Source organism: Protopterus annectens, chromosome 4.part1 (assembly GCF_019279795.1).
Source record: "Protopterus annectens isolate FY-2018-M chromosome 4.part1, PAN1.0, whole genome shotgun sequence".
Classification (NCBI taxonomy): domain Eukaryota; kingdom Metazoa; phylum Chordata; order Ceratodontiformes; family Protopteridae; genus Protopterus; species Protopterus annectens.
The window spans coordinates 470,068,870-470,092,068 of NC_056734.1; the positions used below are offsets into that span (position 1 = coordinate 470,068,870).

The 23,199-nt window shown below is 39.9% G+C and overlaps 1 protein-coding gene across 1 annotated transcript in view; it reads left to right on the top strand.

Moving 5' to 3' along the window:
- LOC122801234 (mucin-4-like) overlaps nucleotides 1-23,199 on the top strand; it is a 152,887-nt gene that overhangs the window by 84,121 nt on the left and 45,567 nt on the right. Inside the window, exons 6-7 of the mRNA XM_044070786.1 lie at nucleotides 4,191-4,255; nucleotides 11,627-11,844. Of these exons, the coding sequence (XP_043926721.1) occupies nucleotides 4,191-4,255; nucleotides 11,627-11,844 (283 nt within the window). The remainder of the gene's footprint in view (nucleotides 1-4,190; nucleotides 4,256-11,626; nucleotides 11,845-23,199) is intronic.

Sequence of the window (23,199 nt, forward strand, 5' to 3'; positions counted from 1 at the left end):
TTGGGAAAAACAAGGTTACCCTAGCTACCAAATAGGTGGCAATCCACTGAGCACAGAAGAAGTTATCAGGGACCTGGGGACCCAGGTTGATAGTAGTCTGTCATTCGACACCCATGTAGCTAAAGTAGTTAGGAAGACCTTCTACATTGCCCACCTTATCATGAAGGGATTCTCATCTAGATCAAGGGAGGTCATAGTCTCCCTTTACTCATCACTCATCAGACCAATGATTGAGTACAATGCCCCATTGGGATGTATCTGACCCGACACTTGTAGCAGCTGGAGAGGCCACAAAGTTCCTCACCAAAAGGATAAAGGGTCTCAAAATCTGTCCTATGCTGCCCGACTGAAAGAACTCCAGCTCTATTCAGTCACTTACCGCTTGCTCAGAGGTGACCTTTGCCTAACATACAAGGCCATGTCAAACCCAGATTTGATGAATATGCTTCACCTCAAAAATCTAGATCCATCAGAGCCACAAGGGGAGACTTAAACCTTACGGCACGGCTATTAATAGGACGTGCTGGAGGGATAGATTCATCACCCAAAGACTCCCTATGCTGTGGAACAAAATCCCGGTACATGTGAGGCAGAGCACCTCGCTGGCCTTGTTCAAGAGAAATCTTGACCAATGGATGGGAGATCGCAGATATACCCCAGGGATTACCTCAGTGTCACTGCTCGACAGAGGCACAGCAAAATAATGGGTATAGTTCCCCATACTAAAGGGGTGGCGTAAGCCACAAAACGATGGGCTAGGCTTGTAAATGCCCTCGGGCAGATAGCCTAGTATGAACCTATGAACCTATGAACCTATCTGATAACTAAGCTTTCTGACACCCTTGCAGCAGCAGTGTCTGACAAGGTTCGAGATAAGGTTGCCTCTCAGCTTGCTACCCTGGAGTCGATTTCAAATTTGTCCATGCAGCTTATTGCTCATCCAGCTGAAGGGATGTCAAGAGCAGTGGGTACAGGCATTGCCATTAGACGTCACACCTGGATGTGCTTGTGTGATTTCATGGAACCCTTAAGTCTTCCTTTATCAATGCTCCTGTTGATGGTACTTCCTTATTTGGCCCAAAAGTTAGAGACACACTAGCTACATGTGAGAAAGACAGAAAGACCCTTTCTGTTGTGGGCGTTTGCTTTTTCACTCCACAACGACGTTACTCCAGGAATCAAAGGAGTGGAAAAACGTGGTTCAAGAAGACACAAGGGCCTATCTGGGACATATGTGGTGAGTACCCCCCCCGGGGGCAGAGGGGGGACCTCTTCTGGAAGACTCTCCTCCCATAGCAGAGGGGGGTCTGTGTAACCAGGGCTCCAGAGATTCCTATTCTGGTCAACCCTAGCAGTGCTCCTGAATGGAGGCCCAATTGCTTACCTCAGGAGGCAGTTGGGGGAATATTCTCTGCACCATTCAACCTGACTTACAATAACCTCGGACACCTGGGTGCAGAAAATAATTATCAGAGGTTACCACATCTCCTTCAATTTTTTGCCAGCCCTAAAAGTGAATCCCCAATGTTCCAACCAGTCACAGGGATCTAGCAGCAGTAGAGATTTAAAAGTTGCTTTAAAAAAGAGTCATCCAAGTAGTCCCACCAGACCAAATAGGATCTGGATTCATCTCAAGATTCTTTTTACTGCCAAAAAAGACAGGGGACTGGAGACCAATCCTGGATTTCAGCCTAGTAAACAAATTTGTACAACAGACAAAATTCCAGATGGTCACAGTTTAGTCTATCCTTCTCTTTCTAGAGAAAGATGACTGGATGTGCTCTTTAGATCTTCAGGATGCATATTACCATATAAAGACGGAGAAGCACTCTAGAAGATATCTCCACTTCCGGCTAGGAGCCAGCCATTACCAATTCCGAGTGCTGCCCTTTGGTCTCACCACAGCACTCAGGGTGTTCACCAAATGCATGGCAGTCATAGCAGCTCATTTGAGACTACAAGGATTCTGGCTGTTTCCATATCTAGATGACTGGCTCCTCACCGCCCCATCCAGGAATCTACTGCTTTACACCATAGACTTCATTCTTCATCTTGCCAAAACTTTAGGCATTACAGTCAACAAAGAAAAGTCACAACTGGAGTTCATCGGAGCAAGATTAAATATGGTATCCTGTGTAGCCTCCTTTCCTTCCCACAGGCTGTTGAACCTAAGATCACAACTTCAAGTAATCATTTCTCAAAACAAAGTCCATGCTCATCTGGTGCTACAAGCTCTGGGGACTATGGCAGCAATGACAATGTTATTTCCCCTAGCGAGGAATCAGATGAGGCTGCTTCAATGGCTCTTGGCATCACAGTGGTCTCTTCTAATACACCCCATGTCCCATCCAGTCTTGGTAACAAATCACTGCAAAAAGGATTTATCTTGGAGGATGAAGCCAGAAGAGATATCTCTGGGGTCATACCTTTTCCCCCACCCAGCCCAAGGCTGTAGTGACCACAGACACTTCCCAGATAGGGTGGTGGGGCATTTTCTGTAAAAGACTGTTCAAGGCACTTGGTTCCCGCAAGAGGCCAATTTGTACATCAGCATCCTAGAACTGAGGGCAGTGCTTTTAGCATTGCAAGCATTCCAAGATGACCTTCATTCAGGGCAATTGCATTCCAACCAGACAACATGTCCATAGTCTGGTATATCAACAAACAGGAAGGAACCAGATCTTACTCTCTATGTCGGGAAACTCTAAGAATTTTTCAATGGGCAATCACTTCCAACCACTTTCTGATAGCAATACCTATCCCAGGGAACTCCATCATGATTGCGGACAAACTGAGAAGATGTATCCTCCTGCCTCATGAGTGGTCTCTCAATCCCAATGTAGCAACGAAGATCCTCTGTTGATGTGGTCAACCTTGCTGTGACCTGTTCGCTTCTCCCATAAACCACAAATGCAGCAGCTACTTTGCCATAATCCCCCCTCACTGGGAATCCCTGAGAGACACACTTCTTCTCGATTGGCCCCTGTCACTCCTATATGCCTTTCCCCCAATTCCATTGATTCCTCAGTTTTTGAGGAAAGTCCAGCATCAGTTGATAAGGTCCTGGAATATTTAGCTGCCTTCTTGAAATGGCCTCTACATCTATAATTATGGTTGATTTGGCTGTCATTTCAAACTTTCATAACAGATTTGATGACCATTCCTTGATGTCTTATCGTCTATGCAAATTTTTTTCTTAAAGGTGCTCTGCATTTAAAACCCCCTTTCAAAGACCCTGTAGCACCTTGGGATTTGACCTTAGTCTTACAGTGCCTAGTTCGACAGCCCTTTGAGCCAGTAGCTACTTGGGATCTCAAGTTTTTATCTTGGAAGATCCTCTTTCTATTAGCTATCACGTCTGCTGGAAGAGTTTCAGAGTTACAGGCTTTTTCACAAACAAAGAATATCACCCAGAACTAATCCCTCCTTCCTTCCCAAAGTGGTATCAGAGTTAAATATCAACCAATCCATAGGCTTACCAGTCTTCCCAAATTTCACAAACAAATGAGGCTGCTCTTTACACATGAGCATGAAAAAAGATGTTTATTTTTTCTTCAAATATACCAAACAATAAAAACAGAAAATTATTTTTGTTTCATGCTGCCTGTAGTACATTCTTAGTACAAAAAATTAATAAGAAAAAGCAGGCCAAACCTTTATTAATTTGACAAGCCAACGTTTGTTTGAAACATTGCATATTACAATCCAATATAAGCATGTACATTGGCGCAAGGTGCTGATTATTTCTTCTTCCCTTCCACTCCATTCTCTTGCACTAATCACTAAGAATGTGTTTTTTTCTTCCAGACTCCACATATAAAATCTTAAAACCTTCAATTTTCATATTTTAGGTAAATACCCTTTATCCCATATCTCCATTCTGCCATTGTCTACCTTGACCCTCGTAATACAAACATTAGAATTTCCTCCCCATTGTTCAGCTGACATTGCACATCATCTATCTGGTCTCCTGTCAGTAACTGGATCTGTTATGCACACCCTTACGGTTATGCATTGAAGCATTGTATTAACTTCAGGTGTTAACAGACTGTATCTCTGTGCCTGATTTTGTGATACATGTACTTTGTGAGTGCTTTTGAAAAACAGAACTGCAAAACAGCAAACAACAAATGGCAAAATTTGTCTTGATTCAGATTTTAAAAGAAGTTTTATTTTTATTTTCCTTGTAGATTACATCTATTATGGAGCCATTGTCTATGGGCACTTTTGAAAAGAACGAAAATATTTTCATTAGGTAAGTATACCTAACTAACTAGCGGTATTATTATTAATAACAACAATTATTAATAACTTTTCAAACTACAGTAACTAAACCTAAAAATGTGTCTTAAATACCCTAAGAGCCATTATCATGTAAAAATGTTAAACGGCCTAGAAAACACAGCATGGCAAAATTTAAGCCATTATGCAGTACATACTCCTGCTTAATTCAAAATTAATTGCAGGGTAACCTCAGTACTACACTTAGATACATTCCACAAAACACATTATTTTTGAAGACTGTTATTATTACATGGATACATTAGAGTTTTACTTTATTGCATTTTTTTATTTTAATGAAGCCAAATTTAAGTCTACAACAAAAGCAGGATAATACATTTGCCTAAAGTTTGTACACAGAAGAGGGCTGGCATTAAAATAAAATCATTTACAATTACCCATTCCCATATTCATAAGTAGAATTATAGTAAAACATTTTTTCTATGAATATTTAAATGTTTTCAAGATTTATACTCAGTCCGATGGTTCCTTTAATCACTAACGAAATGATAGGATTGTCTAAATCCCAATCCCTCCGAGCTACATGCTCTAGGGACCTAAACCTTGTCACCACAATAAACAGGACATGCTGGAGGGATAGATTCCTGTCCCAGAGACTTCCCATACTCTGGAACAAGTTACCCATCTATGTCAAGCAAAGTTCCTCATTAGCACTCTTTAAGAAAAATCTTGACGAGTGTATGGGAAATAGGAAATACACCCCGGGGATCACTTCTGTGGCTCTGCTCGACAGTGGCACAGGAAAATAACTTTCTTGGGTGGCGTAAGCCAGGGAGCCTTGTTGCCTAGCTTACTTAGGCCCTTGGGCTGATAGCCTAGTACCTACCTATGAACTATGAACACATTTAAATATTTTACCCACTTTATTCTACATGTGGCTTTATGTGTGCTGGTGTTCAGAGCATGATACAGGATATAGTAACTAGATAGTTAGAAAAATACCTTCTGATATCCTTAGCTTGTTCATATGTATGTATACACAAATCCAAAATGTCAGTCATATCTGTGAGATGAACAGTCTGAGCTCAGTGGTAGAGAAAGACAGCAAAAAATATTCAGGGAAATGATTATGATTTATTTTGATTTCATAGGAGAGTAATATGTAGAACAACACAATTTCATAGCAAAAAGGTATTGCGAAATATATTTATTGTGTGTCCTGATATAACAAAAAGATTTTCTAAGTAAAGCGGCAATACAAGTGACGTAAAGGGACTATAGCAAAGCTTTTATTAATGTCCCTTATCAAAGGCTATAAACAAACTACTGACAGCAGAACACAAGGTGGAACCATCTTAGTATGGGCCCAAGAGATGGATGTCAAAAAACTCACCTCAACCTCAAAGCTACTATCCTAGAGAAGTCTTAGTGGTGAAACACGTGAGGCCCTTAATACTACCCTAGTAAGCAAATGTAAAATAAAAATAGATGCTTGGCCTACCAACCAAATTTCTGCACTGTAGTTGGGGTTGAACTGTGTGTGGAAGCACATTCACTCACAAAGCCCAGCAGGGCTTCAGCAGTATTCATGTTAGGTGAAAAACTATTAACTTTGCCTTATGATGGCCTAATTTATACCTGTCTAATCCACATTTAAATTGTAATCCACATTTAAATTGTAAATAATGAAGGAAGACCAATAAACCAAGCCATCCAGAGTTGGCTTGATGGTTGGAGGGGGGGTGTGTGTGTGAAGAAACAGACCAAGAAAAAATTAAGACTATTTCATGAAGAACAAATAGCAGAGCCAAACAAAAACAGCACAATGTTATTGTTGGTGACACTACAGAATATTATGAGATACCTCAGTGAGTCAAATAATAAACAGCAGCAGCAAAATATCTGCAGTAATGAAATCCACCTGTGTTCAAACTAATACATGCAGATCAAAGTCACTGTAGGCAGAGTGAACTGTATTCAAGGACTGTAATAACTAAATAATATTCAAATCAAGGCAATTAACTTTAATGAAAACAAAGAAAATAATGTTAAATTTGGTTTTGGACTTGATGTAATATCATCTGAAGTTGAGAATATTAATCAATGAATGAAAATTAAAAGATAATTTCACAGAAGCAGCTTAAGGTAACTGCATATCTTACGACATCAGATTCTGTTATCATACTAGCAGAGTTCAAAATCCCAGCATGTCCATTCCATTTAGTCTCCTGTGTTGGTGGCCTTATTGCAACTTCCTGAGCAAAACATTTAATTTCTTGCTAATTGCTAAAAGAAAATATATGTGCAGTCTAGAATTTATGCATAGGGATAAAAATCCACATGTGAACCCAAGTACAATATATTTTCTTCCTCACATCTCCAACAACATCATTAAACATTTACCACTGCTCTATTAGGGGCATCAAAATAGGGTCTATATCAGAAGATCGAAATTTCAAAACTTTAAATCTGATATGGTCAATACCATATGATCGAAGTCTTGAAACTTCGAATCTTTTAACGGAGATGTCCGTACAGCACGGAAAGGGAAGATTTCCTTTTTCTGCACTGTAGTGCAATCTCGGAGTTGGTATATTTAAGTAGCGGGGATGTGGGGGGTGCATGGGGGCTTGTCCTCTGCATAGAGCATTTAAATGGTTTGTTTTTGTAGGTTGTTGTGTTTTATTACATTTTCAATTTTTCAAGACTTAGATTATATGGTGTCGACCATATCAGATTCAAAGTTTTGAAACTCCGATAATGCAATATAGACCCTCAAAATATTACCACTTTAGTAACAGCATCTTGCTCTAAGAAAGCATTTGAATGTTGTGTCTATAGGTTCCATTCTGTTGCAAATACCCTTCAGTATGTACAATAAATTTCCTTCTGCCTGGAAGACATGTATGGGTGCAGACCCATTCTGCCTCTGTAATACAGACATTCAGAACTCTTATATTTTCTTCCAGTGTTATGTGCCATATAAACTAGTTTTCACTAAACCAGTTCCAAAGTATAGGCAGAATTTCTTCTAACTCTTTCTTTGTGACTAGTGGTTTACACTCGTAAAGATTCAGCTCTCAGCATCTTTTTCTCTTTATTCATCATTGTTCTTCACTCATACTTGTGTGTCCATTATAAGACTGAAAAAACAGACTTTATTTAACTTAGCAATGTCCTTAATAGGCCGATGTTCTGGTCATCATCACCTCTGCAAACTACTTTTTCCTATAACTTCCTTTATTTCAGAACTATATGATTAAAAGCACACAGATATAGAGCAGATATTAAAAGTGGCAAGACTGTTGCACTGGGAATTGTGCAAACATTATGGTATTGAAGTGGTTGAAAAATACTGGAAACATGATCCACAAAGCATCATCAAACATGATGAAGTCTACATCACATGGAATCATCCATTACCAACAGTTCAAAAGATAGATGCTAGAAAACTGGATATAGTGGTCATTGAAAAGAAGACAAAAGTAGCATTGATCATTGAAATGACCACACCCAGTGACTACAGTGTCTTGCATACAAAGAGACACAAAATCATAAAATATCAGGATTTGCAGGCAGAAATGAGAGCAATGTGGAAGAAAGATACCCAGATAGTTCCAATAGTAGTAAGAGCAATGGGTTTTGTATAAAGAATCTACAATCATATTTAGATATGTTACCAATACCTGTCACCACTGGGCTTTCGGATATTGGCAAAGGCTCTTGCCACCCCTATAGTGCCTTTTTTAGGCAAGGCTCAAAAGTCAAACCCACCTCCATAGACAGCACAAGGAACAAGAAACTAAGGGTAATGCTGCTAAACGCCAGAAGTCTTAACCTCAAGATGCACGCACTCAAAGCTCTCCTCAGTATGGAGAACATCGATATCTGTGCAGTGACAGAAACCTGGTTCAAGGCTCCAGAGAGCACACCAGCACTACCAGGTTATACCTCATATCATGCTTTTCGGCCCCAAAACCCGGACCGAACCACAAAAGGAGGGGGAGTTTCCATATTTATCAAGGATATCCACACCTCCAGGTTAGTGGCATTGCACGTATCGGAGATCATCCATGTGCAACTAACAGTGGGCAAGACTGCTTTTCAGTTTATAGCATCCTACAGACCACCCTCACAAAGTCAGGAATCCCACTCGGCTTTCCTGAAAACACTGGAGAACATGAAGATCTCTCCGAACACCATTATATTGGGTGACTTCAACTACCCAAACATAGACTGGGAGCACTACTCAAGCCCCAGCACCTTAGCCCAAAGGTTCCTGGAAATTATAAACTCAAATGCTATGGAACAACTAGTCACCACTCCCACAAGAGGGGATAACATACTAGACCTAATCATTACCAACATGGGTACTCTATGCTCCATACCAGAAGTATATCTCTCATTGGTAAGATCAGACCATAAATTAATTTCACTGGATATCCACATCCCGACCCCACCCCCAACCCAGAAAACCACAGTGAAAAACTTCTCAAAAGCAAACTTCTCACTTCTCAAAACTGAAGTGGAATCCTTCAAGGCCCCAGGGCCAGTGGAAACTACGTCCCAAACTGGAGAATCCTATATAAACGCATTCTACTGACATCTCCAGGAATGCATGGATCATGCTATCCCAAACAAAACCAAGACTCAATCATCCAAAGGCAGGCGTCCAGTCTGGTGGACCCCAGCCATAAATAAACTGTACAACAGAAGGAGGAAGCTACTACATGATAGAGCAAAATCCCTAATAGGGAAGGCAGCTCTGATCAGTACTAGCAAAAAATTACGATACCTCATAAAATCCTCCAAGGCCAGCTTCGAGAGAAAAATTGCACAGGACACTAAAGATAATCATAAGGCTTTTTTCAGTTATGTTAGGAACCTGGGATGCAACTCCCAGACTTGTTCTGAGTTGATTCTAAATGACAAAAAATACACTGAACCCACAGACATCGCCAATATCCTGGCAGACAGGTTCAGTGCAAACTTCTCCACCCCTCCACCCCCAAAAGAGCAAGTATCTATCCCAGCAGAGGGCTGCCTCCCAAACAACTCTGATGCTCAAGTGAAGGCTGCCCTCTCCAAAGCAAAAAACACTGCTTCCATGGGACCAGATGGCGTCCCGGCTTGTGTCCTACATGAACTCCAAGAAGAACTAATCCTGCAAATAAAACAGCTGTACAATCTCAGCCTCACTACAGGATATGTGCCCACAGAATGGCGTACAGCAACAGTGGTCCCACTCCACAAAGGTGGAGCTTCTACGGACCCTGGAAACTATCGCCCCATAAGCCTGACTAGCCTAGTCTGCAAGGCTATGGAGAGGATCATCATGGAGCTCATAAACAAAGACATTGAGGACCTACAGACACTAGATCCTACCCAATTTGGCTTCGTCAAGGGCAGATCCTGCCTTTTGAACCTGGTCGACTTCTTTGAAACAGTCACCAAAGCCATAGATGAAGGGAAGGTAGTCCACACAACCTATCTGGACCTAGCAAAGGCATTTGACACAATACCCCACTCGGGCATCATAGATAAGCTATCCAGCTTAAATATAAACCCCTATGTCACAAGATGGGTCGCAAACTGGCTCAAAGACAGAACCCACAGAATGAGAGTTGCTGGAGCCATGTCAGTCTTGAAACCGGTCACAAGTGGCGTCCCACAAGGTTCTGTCCTGGGACCGCTCTTGTTCGGTATATACTTTTCCGAGGTACAGGCTAACGTGGGAGGACTATGGCTCACCAAGTTCACAGATGACTGCAAACTGGGTGCCATAATCGACTCTCCAGCTGACACAAACATCCTTCAAAAAGGTCTCACAGAGACGGATAACTGGTGCCAGAGCCATGGTCTAAAGCTAAATGCCAAAAAGTGTATAGTCATACCCTTTGGCAAAAACAATGTGCCCACAAATTACCACATAGGCGGTAACCCATTAAGTACAGAGAAAGTAATTAGGGATCTGGGGACCCAAGTTGATAGCAATCTCTCCTTTGACAACCACATTGCCAAAGTGGTTAGAAAGACCTTCTACATAGCCCACCTCATCATGAAAGGATTCACATCTAGATCAAGAGAGGTAATCATGCCCCTTTATTCATCCCTCATCAGGCCCATCATAGAATACAATGCCCCTTTTGGTATGTACCTTACCCGACACCTGCAGCAATTAGAAAGACCCCAAAAGTACCTCACCAAGAGGATCAAGGGACTCAAGCAGATGCCATATGCTGCTCGGTTAAAAAAACTCCAGCTCTACTCAGTTGCATACCACCTACTTCGAGGTGATCTATGCCTGACATATAAAGCTATGTCCAATCCAGAATTAATGGACATGCTCCACCTCAGTAAATCTAAATCCCTTAGAGCCACACACTCGAGAGACTTGAACCTCAGCACAGAAATAAATAGAACTTGCTGGAGGGACAGATTCATAACCCAGAGGCTCCCTTCGCTCTGGAATAAAATTCCAATTCATGTTAGGCAGAGCACCTCACTGAATCTCTTCAAGAAGAATCTTGATGAGTGGATGGGGGATCGTAGGTTTGTCCTGGGGATTACTTTCGTGTTACTATTAGACAGAGACACAGTAAACTAAACCTTAAAAAGGGCACAGTATTGTCAAATCTAGGGGCGGCGTAAGCCAAACAAAATCGGGCTAGGCTTGTAATTGCCCCAGGGCAGATAGCCTAGTATGAACCTATGAACCTATGTAACTCCATATGAACTGCATAAGGAGTCATTACTGGGCACATTGTGGGTGCTGCAAAAAGCACTTCTGGCTGACATCAAAGATTGAAAGTATACTAATTTCATGAACTTTAATCATACTTTGACTTAGGAATGGGGTTCATTTCTGTCTTGGTATTAGAAACCCAAAACATTTGGAGAAGTTAAAAAAGGAACAGTTTGAAACACAATATGGGACATCTGGCCATGTAATAAATTTATCAAAACCTTTTTAAAAAAAGCTGTTTTTTGCTAACTAAGATCTAAATTTCAGTACCATTAATTCATTCATTTATAGAATACATGTCCAGCATAACGGTTTTGTTTCTGAACTGATCTACAGTTCAGTTACTTTCTAAAAGTCAGAAATGCAGATTTTGTTTCATATAAAACATATAGAACAGATTGTTCTTTACTGTAATAACCAGAACATTAAAATATTTTTATTTTTACTTGTACAATTAATGTTAAATTTAGAAATTAACTATGTTATGGGCTAAGATTTTTATTTATTCATTAATAGCCTATATAGTATTATCCACAATGCTTTTCAAACATATCTTATTCCTGTGACATTCATCAGCATAAAAAGGCTATATGTGTCAGATCTCTGTTGACGCATAAACTGTTTTTGATTCATTTACAGTTTGCTACCACTAAACGACTCATATGAAGCAAATATCACATCTGACTTCATGTACAATGCCAACAGCACAGTAATTCAATTTCTAAATGTGAACTTACTTTCAAAAGTTATAAGTGCTTTACAAAACAGTGCTAATGCCAACAAGCGACTAAAGCGCACCATCTCATCATCCAATATTTCATATAGTAACTCCAGCGCAACGGATGCAGAACCAATGCGTAAGTAATATATATGTTGTGTTAGATTTTACTGATAATGTTATGGTTATGATAGCCATGTTGTGCTTGAGTTTCTTTGTGGGTTTCCTCAAGATGAATGAAAATATTTGAATGGTAAATTAATTGATATGGCAGTATGGTTTGAATAACAGAGCAGTAACATTTAAAGAGTCCTTTGAAAAGGAGATTCCTTTGACAATGTGGAATTGCAGTTAGAGGTGTTATGTCATTTTACTATGGTATGAAGTTTGATCCTGAACTTCATTGCTTTCTGTGTGGACTTTTTGTGTGCCTACTTTGTATGCATAGGTTTCATTTGGATAGTTTTGTTTTTTCCCCACCTTCAAAGACAGGATGTGTAGGTTGCTTATCTATTCCAGCTTTCCTGTAGGTTTGTTTGTTCAATAAGTGCTGCCACATTATGGAGCATATTCCTTTCTAGATTACATGTTACCCAGTGCTCATTGTGCCACATTATGGAGCATATTCCTTTCTAGGTTACATGTTACCCAGTGCTCATTGTGCCATGTTACGGAGCGTATTCCTTTCTAGGTTACATGTTACTCAGTGCTCATTGTGCCACATTTTGAAGCATATTCCTTTCTAGGTTGCATGTTACCCAGGGCTCATTGTGCCACATTATGGAGCATATTCCTTTCTGTTACATGTTACCCAGTGCTCATTGTGCCATGTTACGGAGCGTATTCCTTTCCAGGTTGCATGTTACCCAGTGCTCATTGTGCCACATTTTGAAGCATATTCCTTTCTAGGTTGCATGTTACCTAGTGCTCATTGTGCCACATTATGAAGTGTATTCCTTTTTAGGTTACATGTTACCCAGTGCTCTTTGTGCCACGTTATGAAGCATATTCCTTTGTAGGTTACATGTTACCCAGTGCTCTTTGTGCCACATTATTGAGCATATTCCTTTCTAGGTTACATGTTACCCAGTGCTCTTTGTGCCACATTATGGAGCATATTCCTTTCTAGGTTACATGTTACCCAGTGTTCATTGTGCCACGTTATGGAGCATATTCCTTTCTTGGTTACATGTTACCCAGTGCTCATTGTGCCACATTATGGAGCATATTCTTTTCTAGGTTACATGTTACCCAGTGTTCATTGTGCCACGTTATGGAGCATATTCCTTTCTTGATTACATGTTACCCAGTGCTCATTGTGCCACATTATGGAGCATATTCCTTTCTAGGTTACATGTTACCCAGTGCTCATTGTGCCATGTTACAGAGCGTATTCCTTTCTAGGTTACATGTTACCCAGTGCTCTTTGTGCCACATTATGGAGCATATTCCTTTCTAGGTTACATGTTACCCAGTGCTCATTGTGCCATGTTATGGAGCATATTCTTTTCTAGGTTACATGTTACCCAGTGTTCATTGTGCCACGTTATGGAGCATATTCCTTTCTTGGTTACATGTTACCAAGTGCACATTGTGCCACGTTATGAAGCATATTCTTTTCTAGGTTACATGTTACCCAGTATTCATTGTTTCAGTACAGATTCTAATTCACTGCCATATTGAAATTAATCAATCAGCTAATGAAAACAAGTACCTGGGTGTATGGCTGAAATAAGAGCTTAAGTAATTAATAACAGATGTGAAATTATGCAAGTATACAAATTTATAAAATACTTCAAACTATATGGGTAAATGAATAACATACTTCAGACTGTAAAACATCCAGCAAACCGACCAAATTATGAAGGAACCACAATCCAGAGAATATTAAAACCAAGACAATGTTTTATTGTAGATAGGTAGGTAAGCAATGTCATTATTTGATTAGATTGTTTTTATTGTTTTTATGTTTTGATTGGTTGTTTTTAATTAATGTATGCATAAAGTGCACCACCCATTGCACTTTAGTTATGGTCTGAAGAAGTGATATTTATTATCACTTGGTCAGTTTGCTGGATGTTTTTGTGGACTTATTATAGCAATAACCCATGCCTGGGTATGGGTAATGCTGGATTTATCCACGGTTGGTGTGGTTTGGGCACGAGGGCAAAGCCCAAGTGGCCAAACAAAGCCACCCGTGGGTAAATCCAGCATTACCCACACCCAGAAGTGGATTATTGCTGTTATACAATAACATTATTTAAGAAAAAAAAAATTACTTTTCTTAAATAATGGCATTGTATAATGCCTCCTTGCTGCCCTTCCACAGCTGTCTGGTACTTTGCGGCAGTTCTGATGTACTGCGCATGCTCATGCCTACGCAGTGCATCAGAGCTGTGGGCAAAAGCAACAGAGAAAGCAAGATCTCTGTTGCTTTTTAAAAACTGTTTCGCTATGTTAAACTCATTTAACATAGCGAGGCAACTTTAAAAAAAGCAACGGAGAATCTCCGTTGCTTTTCTAAAGCTGTCTCGCTATGTTAAATTCATTTAACATAGCGAGATAGTGTGAAGCAACGGAGATCTTGCGTTCTCCATTGATGTAAAAAATAGACTTATAGTAATGCAGGTGACTGGACCTTTTTCCATTACTATAACTCTGATTTACAATGTGCACGCTGACCAATCAGCATGCACGTTTTTGAATATTTAATGGGGTGTCGTTGTATAATTGGATGTTTATTCCAGTGAACTATTTATCTTGGCTGTTACCTTGCTTGTGTTTATATACTTCAGACTATATTGTGTTTGATACTCAGAAGCTGAATGTGTCTAACAGTAATAGCCTTTCCAAGTGCCTAACACACTAAGACTGAACAAATAAATTAAAATGAAATGCAGTTAATAAAAGGGAAACAGTTCAGTATATGACAGTAGAAAGAAATGAATACATTACTGTATCATCTTAGCAACATAACATAAACCTTTGTTGCATGACTCAACTATAAGTGACACCCAGGACTGGGCTAATTGTTGCTTTCCCTTCATGGAGTAGCCATCTTTAGTGACCATATTTGTAACATTAGCCGCCAAATGTCTGTGAATAGAATGTAAACATATATATTGACAAAAAAATTATGCACATCATTATTGTGTTACTAAAGTCACCCACTGCTGCATGTGGTATCAGTCATAGCCTACACATACCTGACAACATTTCATGGACTGTTTGGAAGAAATGGGATGAGTAACAGGTCTCACAATCCATTTTGACTAAATGCTGCTACAACCATATGCCTCTGTGTGATACTTATCTGGTGTGTGAGACCAGACATTGCAACTCATGGCAGTGAAAATAACTTGGTGAGTTCAACAAATTGCATGCACCACATATAGCCTACTTATGCACTTATACATACTAACACTGAGTTCATTCTGCAAGAGGAATACCCCAAGATACTGTAGGGTGGAACACAGTGACCCACTGGATCTTTTTTAAATTTCTCCCTGGTGATACTTCCTTATTTCATATGGTGTTCATTCTGCTCTATAGAGGCATGTGGCAATTTTATGCCATCATCATTGATTATCTTGTAGTTTGTGGAAAGAAACAGAATTCATCTCTAGCATTATGAAATCTGGATACTTTTTATTTGAGCCATATTTTCTTATAGAAAAGCTGCTGATTGTTTAGCACCTTTAATAATGACATTTTCAATCCTGTACATTGTGTAGTAAATCCAAGTTTACATTAAAAATTTAAACAAGAAAGTTCTACCTGCATTATGAATATACATCTAATTGTACAAATGCAGCGCTATTACTTTTTTCATCCCCAGACTTTCATTCATTCATTTCTTCAGGCCACCTTATGAATGTCATGGGTTTCATTTCTAGACAAACATTTGCTTTACAGCTGAATTAACATTTTTTCTCCAAACTATGAGAACATTTTCAAGTCTAAAGAATATATTTATATCTGTTGCTCAAAAGCAGGATTATGAGAGGACTAATGAAATATAAAGATTCTGGTGACAATCATTAATTATATTATTTAAGTATAACCGCATTGCAATTTTTATGGTATATCTTCCTTCAAAACACCTTATGAGTACAACGCAAGATTTTTATGCTACCAATTGTAAGCTTAAGTTTAAAACAAGCAAATATATGCTCTAGTGCCAAAATATCTAGTTTCACTTTAAATGTAACAGAGCAGTACATTGTAGTCTGTGAAATTGAACATTGCAGAGAAACGGGAGCTTCTGAGGCAAGTGAATATATATAGCCATGTTTAATTAACTATTTCAAGAAAGATCTATACACCCATGTTGGCAAACTTCTTGTGAATTGTTTTCCAAGCCTAATGGTAAGCTTTTTGTCAAGATGTAGAGGATTATTGTCAAGCTAAGGAGAAAACAGTACACTATGAAGTGGCTTTGTCTATTATCTCTCTTTGTGTTTGCTGTTAAACACCTATATAAGAAGGGCACAAAAAATGTTTTTAGATTCAGTACCCGTCTCTTGAAAAATATAGTGACATGGTTTGTGGTTATCATTTTGCTATCTGCTGATTACAATAATTCATTTAAAAATAATACCCAGGCTGTTATTGACCAAATAATTTATTGTGATGAATTTTCAATTGTGGTATGGGAAAGGGCTATAAAGACCACAGCTGGGCATAAGCAAACAATACAAATCTTCATTTAAACTCACCCCCAAAATATCTTCGAAGTTTACCATGATATGACTGGATGGACAACCCAGGTTCACTGTTTGATGCTGGGGGGGGGGCCTTAATTGGTGAACTAAGCAGAAGATGTAAATGCAGTTCTTTCACAAATATTTGAATGGTGCTGCAGTAGTGCTGTCGCCTCACAGTAAGACGTCCCGTTCGATTCTCAGCTAGAGCGTCTTCTGTGTGAAGACATGCGTGAATGGGCGTACCTTCATTGAAGGTTGTGCATCAGGGCTGGCAACTCGGCACATAAAAATCTACTGCCAATCATTAGCGAACCGGAGTTCTGCTGTGGCGACCCCTAACCAGGAAAAGCTGAAAGACACAACAACATACAACATACCCACTAACTATATCTGAAGGCATCTGAGAGAAGTGTGATCTAAAGAAAATGTTCCATCATTGCATAAAATTCACTTTGTACTCCAGTCATCCTCTTCTTGTATTCTAAGAAATTGTTTTTCACTGCTGTAAAGGATTTACATCATTTGGAACTATTTAATCCAAAGTAAAGGGTAAAAAGGTCATATAGAGAAACCGAGTATTAAAACCTGTAAAAAAGACCCAGCAGAGAAAGTCTTCACTGCATAATACTTTCAACCTTCTGCAGTGGAAGCACATGGAATAGATGCAAATGACACTTTAAGGACATGACAGTGTTTCAGCTTCATGGTTTCTGAATACCCGTGACTTTGTAGTTTCCCTTTTATAACTCTGCACTAGTACATTCAGGCCAATAAAACTAAACCCCACTAGCTCGAGACATGCCATGTTTAGCCCTTTTTCTGAACTCATCAGTACAGCATAAATGGATTGTTTGTCCACACTTTAGAAAAACATTTTATAAACAAGTCTGATATCCATAACATTAGAGTAATTGCAAAATATTATAAATAACATCCAAACAAAAGGGTTAAAAGGTCACACAGATAAACCACACTGTAAAAACTACAATAAAGACCCAACAAAGGTAAAGTCTTTACTGTGTTACTCCTTAAACTTCCTGTAGTGGCCAGGTGTAGAGTATGCTGTTTTTTGACTGGCCACAGGGCCTTGTTTGTGTTTTTTTTTTTATTAAATCTCCTCTCCTATTTAAGCATCACAGTTGCACAATGCTTGACTTTTAACCTACGAGCAAGTAAGACATTATACCATATCCACTGTTTTGGCACTTATTTTTCACATTGTCTTTGTCACAGCTGCATTAATTGAGTGCTTCTATGTTGAATATCTGTACTTTTTAACCTTTTTTACAGTCTTTAGTTAGAACTGTTGCTTGTTCTGTGAACTATTGTTCCACTGTGGTGACCCCTGATGGAAAAAGCCAAAAGGAGAAGTTCTGTTTCTCTCTGCATAGCAGCACCTAGCAGTGATCTGTATAGACACTGGTATCTCACAGAGTAATTCTCCCTTGTAATCTGTGCAGACGCTGATCTCTCACAGTGTAAGTTTCTTTTAAAATTATATTACTGCCTAGAAAGATTTTTTTAACTACTAGAGCATATAGTCTGTCTATAGCTGAGTGCTGTTCATCAACTTCCTTGTGCTATTGGCCAACTCAATATTTAAATTTCCCTCACTCCTCCCTAGTAGATCAGTATCCATGGATATGCACTTCCTGACACTATCTGCGGCCAGTCTGGTTGAGATGGGTATTCTGGGGCATTGTAGCAATTGCCTTATGTATACTGACAACCCAGTTATTCTTAATAAAACAGATAAAGTAGACAAGAGGTGTAAATACACTTTTAACGCACCAGGCAAAACTGTCTTATACAACCAAAACTAATGCTATACCACTCATGCTGAAAATCTAAGACCTTCTGCACAGCACTTTCAAATAAAGGGTCTTCAGCCATCATGTAAACACAATGATAAAACATCACCCACAGCTACACACAGTAACAGTGCATCAACTGCTAAGGCCTCATCACACAGCCAAATTTCCTGCTCATTAGTAATTCAGTAGTGAGACACACCGATGTCCAATGCACCAGACTGAGTAAGAAGAGAGTCATGGTTAGCTGCCTTTCCAGGGTTGGGATCCGTGAAGTCACACAGGCACTTAGGTCATTGAACCACAGGTACCAGTATGACTCTGTCACAGTCCATATGGGTGTTAATGACCTGAGATATACCTCCCTTGACTATATGTAGTGAGACATGATCTAGCTCACTGATTATGCATCTCAGGCAGGTATGAGCCCAGCACTGAGCAGCATACTACCTTCTCCAAGGGTGATGCCACATTACCAACAAAGAATTATTGATTTTAACAATTGGCTTAGCTTCTGGTGTCAATCCAAGGGGTACAATATTTGATGGCCTGGGAGGACATTGTTGACAAACCACATTGCTTTGCCAGAGATGGTCTGCACTTATCCCCTCTTGGATATTAGCAAAGATCTTTTCCACCCCCATCATGCCTTTTTTAAGCAATGCCAAATTGATAAACCTTCCAACTTAACTGAACCTACAAAGGAATATCTGAAGTTGGTACTAGTCAATGCTAGAAGTCTTAACAAGAAACTCCACTACCTGTTAGTCTTCCTCTCCCTGGAGAGTGTAGACACCTGTGTAGTATTGGAGACATGGTTAAAAGTCATGGAGAGTACCATAGTAGTGCAAGGTCATAATGCTTTTCGCAGCTTTAGACCAGCTACTGCACATGAGCACAGGTGGGACATAAAATTAGGGAAGTCTCAGTCTATATTTAAAAGAATCTCATACCCAGACTAGTTAAATTGTATTACCCACTGGAGGTCATGCACGTGCAACTCACCATAAACAGTGTGTTGTACCATATCCTTGCAACCTATAGGTTCCCCTCCATGTCCCAGGAAACCCATACTACCTATCTCAATGTACTACAGTCCCTCACCATTCAACCCAATACAATTTTCATGGGGGATTTCAACTATCCCTCTTTAGGTTGGGAGTCCTACACCACTTCTAATGCACAAGCCCAGCAATTCCTAAACTTCATTAATACCAAAATCCTGGAACAGTTGGTTTATTCTCCTACCAGGCGTACAAACATCCTTGACCTTGTATTCATGACTGTGTGGGGGGGGGGGCTATGTCCCTCACCCCATCTATGCCAGATATGACCATAAGGGAGTATTGCTTGAAATAAAAATTAAATCCAGACATCCAGTAATACCAAAAACCTTTAGGAACTATTGTAAAGCTAGCCTCTCACAACTAAGTGAAACCTTGGCTAAATTCCAAATGCAAACCCAGTAGACACCATAGTGTATGCTGAGCTGTTTAAAAAATCCCAGTACAGCCATATTGATAACTGTATGGAGTGGGCTGTGCCCACTCATATTAAGAATAAGACAAGCTCAAAAGACAAGCCACTCTGGTGGAATAACAATACCAATTGGTTATACAACAAAAGAAAGAAAAGTCTTGGACAAGCATAGGAAGAAGAAAGCCCAATATACTAAAAGCCCCCTGACCATTCTAAAGAGGCAGCTAAATGGGTTAATTAATACTTCAGATGTTACATTTAAAGAAAAAAATCTTTTCAGGAAAAGTACTACAGTGTCTATGTTCATAACCACAAGAGAAATATGCAACAATGTCCAGAATTATTGTAAATTACATCACCCACACAGGTTCATCTCAAATTTCTCACCCTACCCCTGCCACACATAGTCCAAAGGAAATACTACATAACACAATCCCCCCAACCATTATCAGGGAACAGGTCATCAATGTATTTTCCAAGGCCTAAATCACTGCATCGATGGGCCTTAATAACATGCCGGGATGCTTACTAAATAGCAGGAAACATGACCTCTCTGGTCGACTTGAATCACTTTTCTACTGGAGCCTACAGTCAGGTTTTATTCCCAGGAAATGGAAGATGGCTATAGTCATTCTCCTGCTCAAAGAAGCTCCAACCACCGATCCTGATAACTACAAGCCTATAAGTCTGACCAGCCTCATATGTAAGGCCATGGAAAGAATCATTGTGCACATGATACATGAGGATGTAGTTAACCTGCAAATGGTGGACCCATTACAGTTTGGCTTTATTAAAGGAAGGTCATGTCTATTAAATCTGACTGACATCTTTGAGAGGGTCACGAAAGCACTGCACACAGCTTACATTGACCAGGCCAAGGGTTTTGATAAAATGCCCTACTCAGGCATTATAGACAAGCTTAGTAAATTAGGTATGAACCTTCTTATTACCTGCTGGATAGCCAACTGACTCACTGATAGGACCAAGGAGGTCAAAATAGGTGAGGCACTCCCACCAAGAGGCCAGTCACTAGCAAAGTCCCTCAGTGCTTTTTTCTGGGCCTGCTCCTTTTTCGGAATCTATTTGTCTGAATTGGAATCAAATAGGGTAGGCTTATGGGTGACTAAGTTTGCAGATGATTGCAAGCTGGGGGTTATTATCGACCCCCTGCAGACACTACCAGTCTTCAAGAAGGCCTATTGCTGACTAACAAATGGTGCCAAAGCCATGGTCTTGAACTCAGTGCTAAGAAATGCATAATTGTACCCTTTGGAAAGTCAACCATTCTGGATAATTTCCATGTTGATAATACACCCCTAAGAGTCGACTGAGTAGTCAGAGATCTGGGTACTCACATAGACAGTAACCTTACCTTTGACCACTGTGTGGCCACAGTGGTGAAGAAATCCTTTTAAGTTGTCCAATTTATAAGAAAGGGCATAGCATATAGGTCCAAAGAGGTCATTATCCCACTGTACCCTGTCCTTATTAGACCAGTCATAGAGTATAATACTCCCTTCAGTATGTACCTCACCAGGCATATCCAGCAGCTCGAGTGACCTCAGAGGTTCATTACAAAAAGAATACAAGGCTTAAGAAACCTGCCTTACATGAAGTGCCATAAAGCCTTTCCCTCTACTCAGTCTCCTATAGATTACTGAGGGGGTGATCTATGCCTAGCTTACAATGCATCCACAAACCCCACACTTATGAGTTTCCTGCATATTCCTAAGTCAAACAGTACCATAAATACAAGGTCTAAGGTCCTGAATTTTGTCTGTGACTTAAACAGAACATATGGAGAGACAGATATGTGTCCCACAGGTTGTTCCTCCTATGGAACAAGCTTCCCAGCTACATGAAGCTGAGATTGTCTATTACCATTTTAAGTGCAAGCTAGACTGGCGGACAGGGAAAAGGAAATTTACACTGGGGCTGGCACCAGCCATCTACCTTATGGACAGAGGTAGCTTATAAATGCTGGGCCTTTAATGTCCTATTTGGATACAGGACATCATTGTTCTTTTGGGAACATTTGGCTAGGTTTAGAAAGTCACCCCAGCTCATTAGCCTAGTAACAGTCTATCAGTGTATAAGCATATGTCCCTTAGGGACATACCAGTGTTTCAACTGCATAGTTTATGAATCCCAGTGGTTTTATGTTTTCACTTTTTAAGTCATCACTGATGCATTCAGGACAATAAAACCAAACCCCATTAGCTATAGGCATGCCATGTATTGCCCTTTTTCTGAACCCTGTTTAATGGGATGAGATATTATATGCAATATTTGTAGAACCCAGGCTTTGTTTGGTGTGTTAAGCTTGAGTTCAATGCCTTTTGTCTTTCTGGCAAGTTTCATATTTTGAAAAAGAGTATGAGTGGGTACTGTAGATGTATTGGCAAGAGATGGGGCTTCAAATTTTTTTGGGTTGTTCACTGGTAACTAGAGTGACAAGTGCCACAGTGGTGTAAAATGTCACACCTGGCAAAGTTTGTTTTTGTGTTACACACTCTGTTAACCAGGTCATTCTCTAAGCCAAGTATTGGTGACCTCAGTTCTACTGGCATCTATGCAGACACTCTTTTTTAATACACAATTCATCCACAGCAGATCTAGTATTATTTTAGATTTACCGTGAGATGCTGATCTAATCTTCATCATGGAAACCCGTTTAGATGAAAACTTTGGTAATTATTTAGTGACTGTAGTTTCTCCCATATTTTCTGTGATACAACACCTGAGAACAGGCAAAAACATGGATGAAGTAGCAACTTGTTCTCTTTCTACACTGAGACTGACCAAGGTAACGTTTGGGGCTACCAATACCATTAAGTGTATCATGGGTACAGGAGCAAGCTGTGGGGTCCTCTTAGTTTACTATTCCTTTTGTAATCTGAGAACATCACTACTGGAATTCACAGATTTCCTTGCTGACTCAGTTTTGTTGACTACAGTACTGTTTAGTTTCGGGTTACTTCAAATGCTAGGTCTATGGCAAATGTGATTTTAGTGCAGGAAGTTCTATCATGAAAGATTTTTGGCATTGATCAGGTAATTGTCCCTGCTATGCATCATTTTGAATACTGTACATTTTGTATTCCAACTTGTTGTTTGTGCTGCTGATGTGACAGTGGAACCTGTTACGTGGTCACACCACCATCTTATTTGATTCTCACTGCTTTACCACAGTAACAGCTGCCCACTCTTGAACTGATAGATTGGAGGAAATTGCATTCTGTAACTGGAGATCAGTTTGTCCTGGCCACCCAGTGGTTACTTTTGGTGTCCAGTACAACTGAATCTGATGAATTATTTGTAGTCCTTTATACAGCTGTATATTCTTCTCTGGATTCCACCCCCTACATTGTGTATGTCCTGTTCACCTTAATCCACGAGAGCCATGATTTGACATAATACTGCTTATCTTGAAGAGACAAGGTTGAAGGCTTGCACAAAGAGATATACTGACTGTTCTAATGTCATGCTTAGACTGGA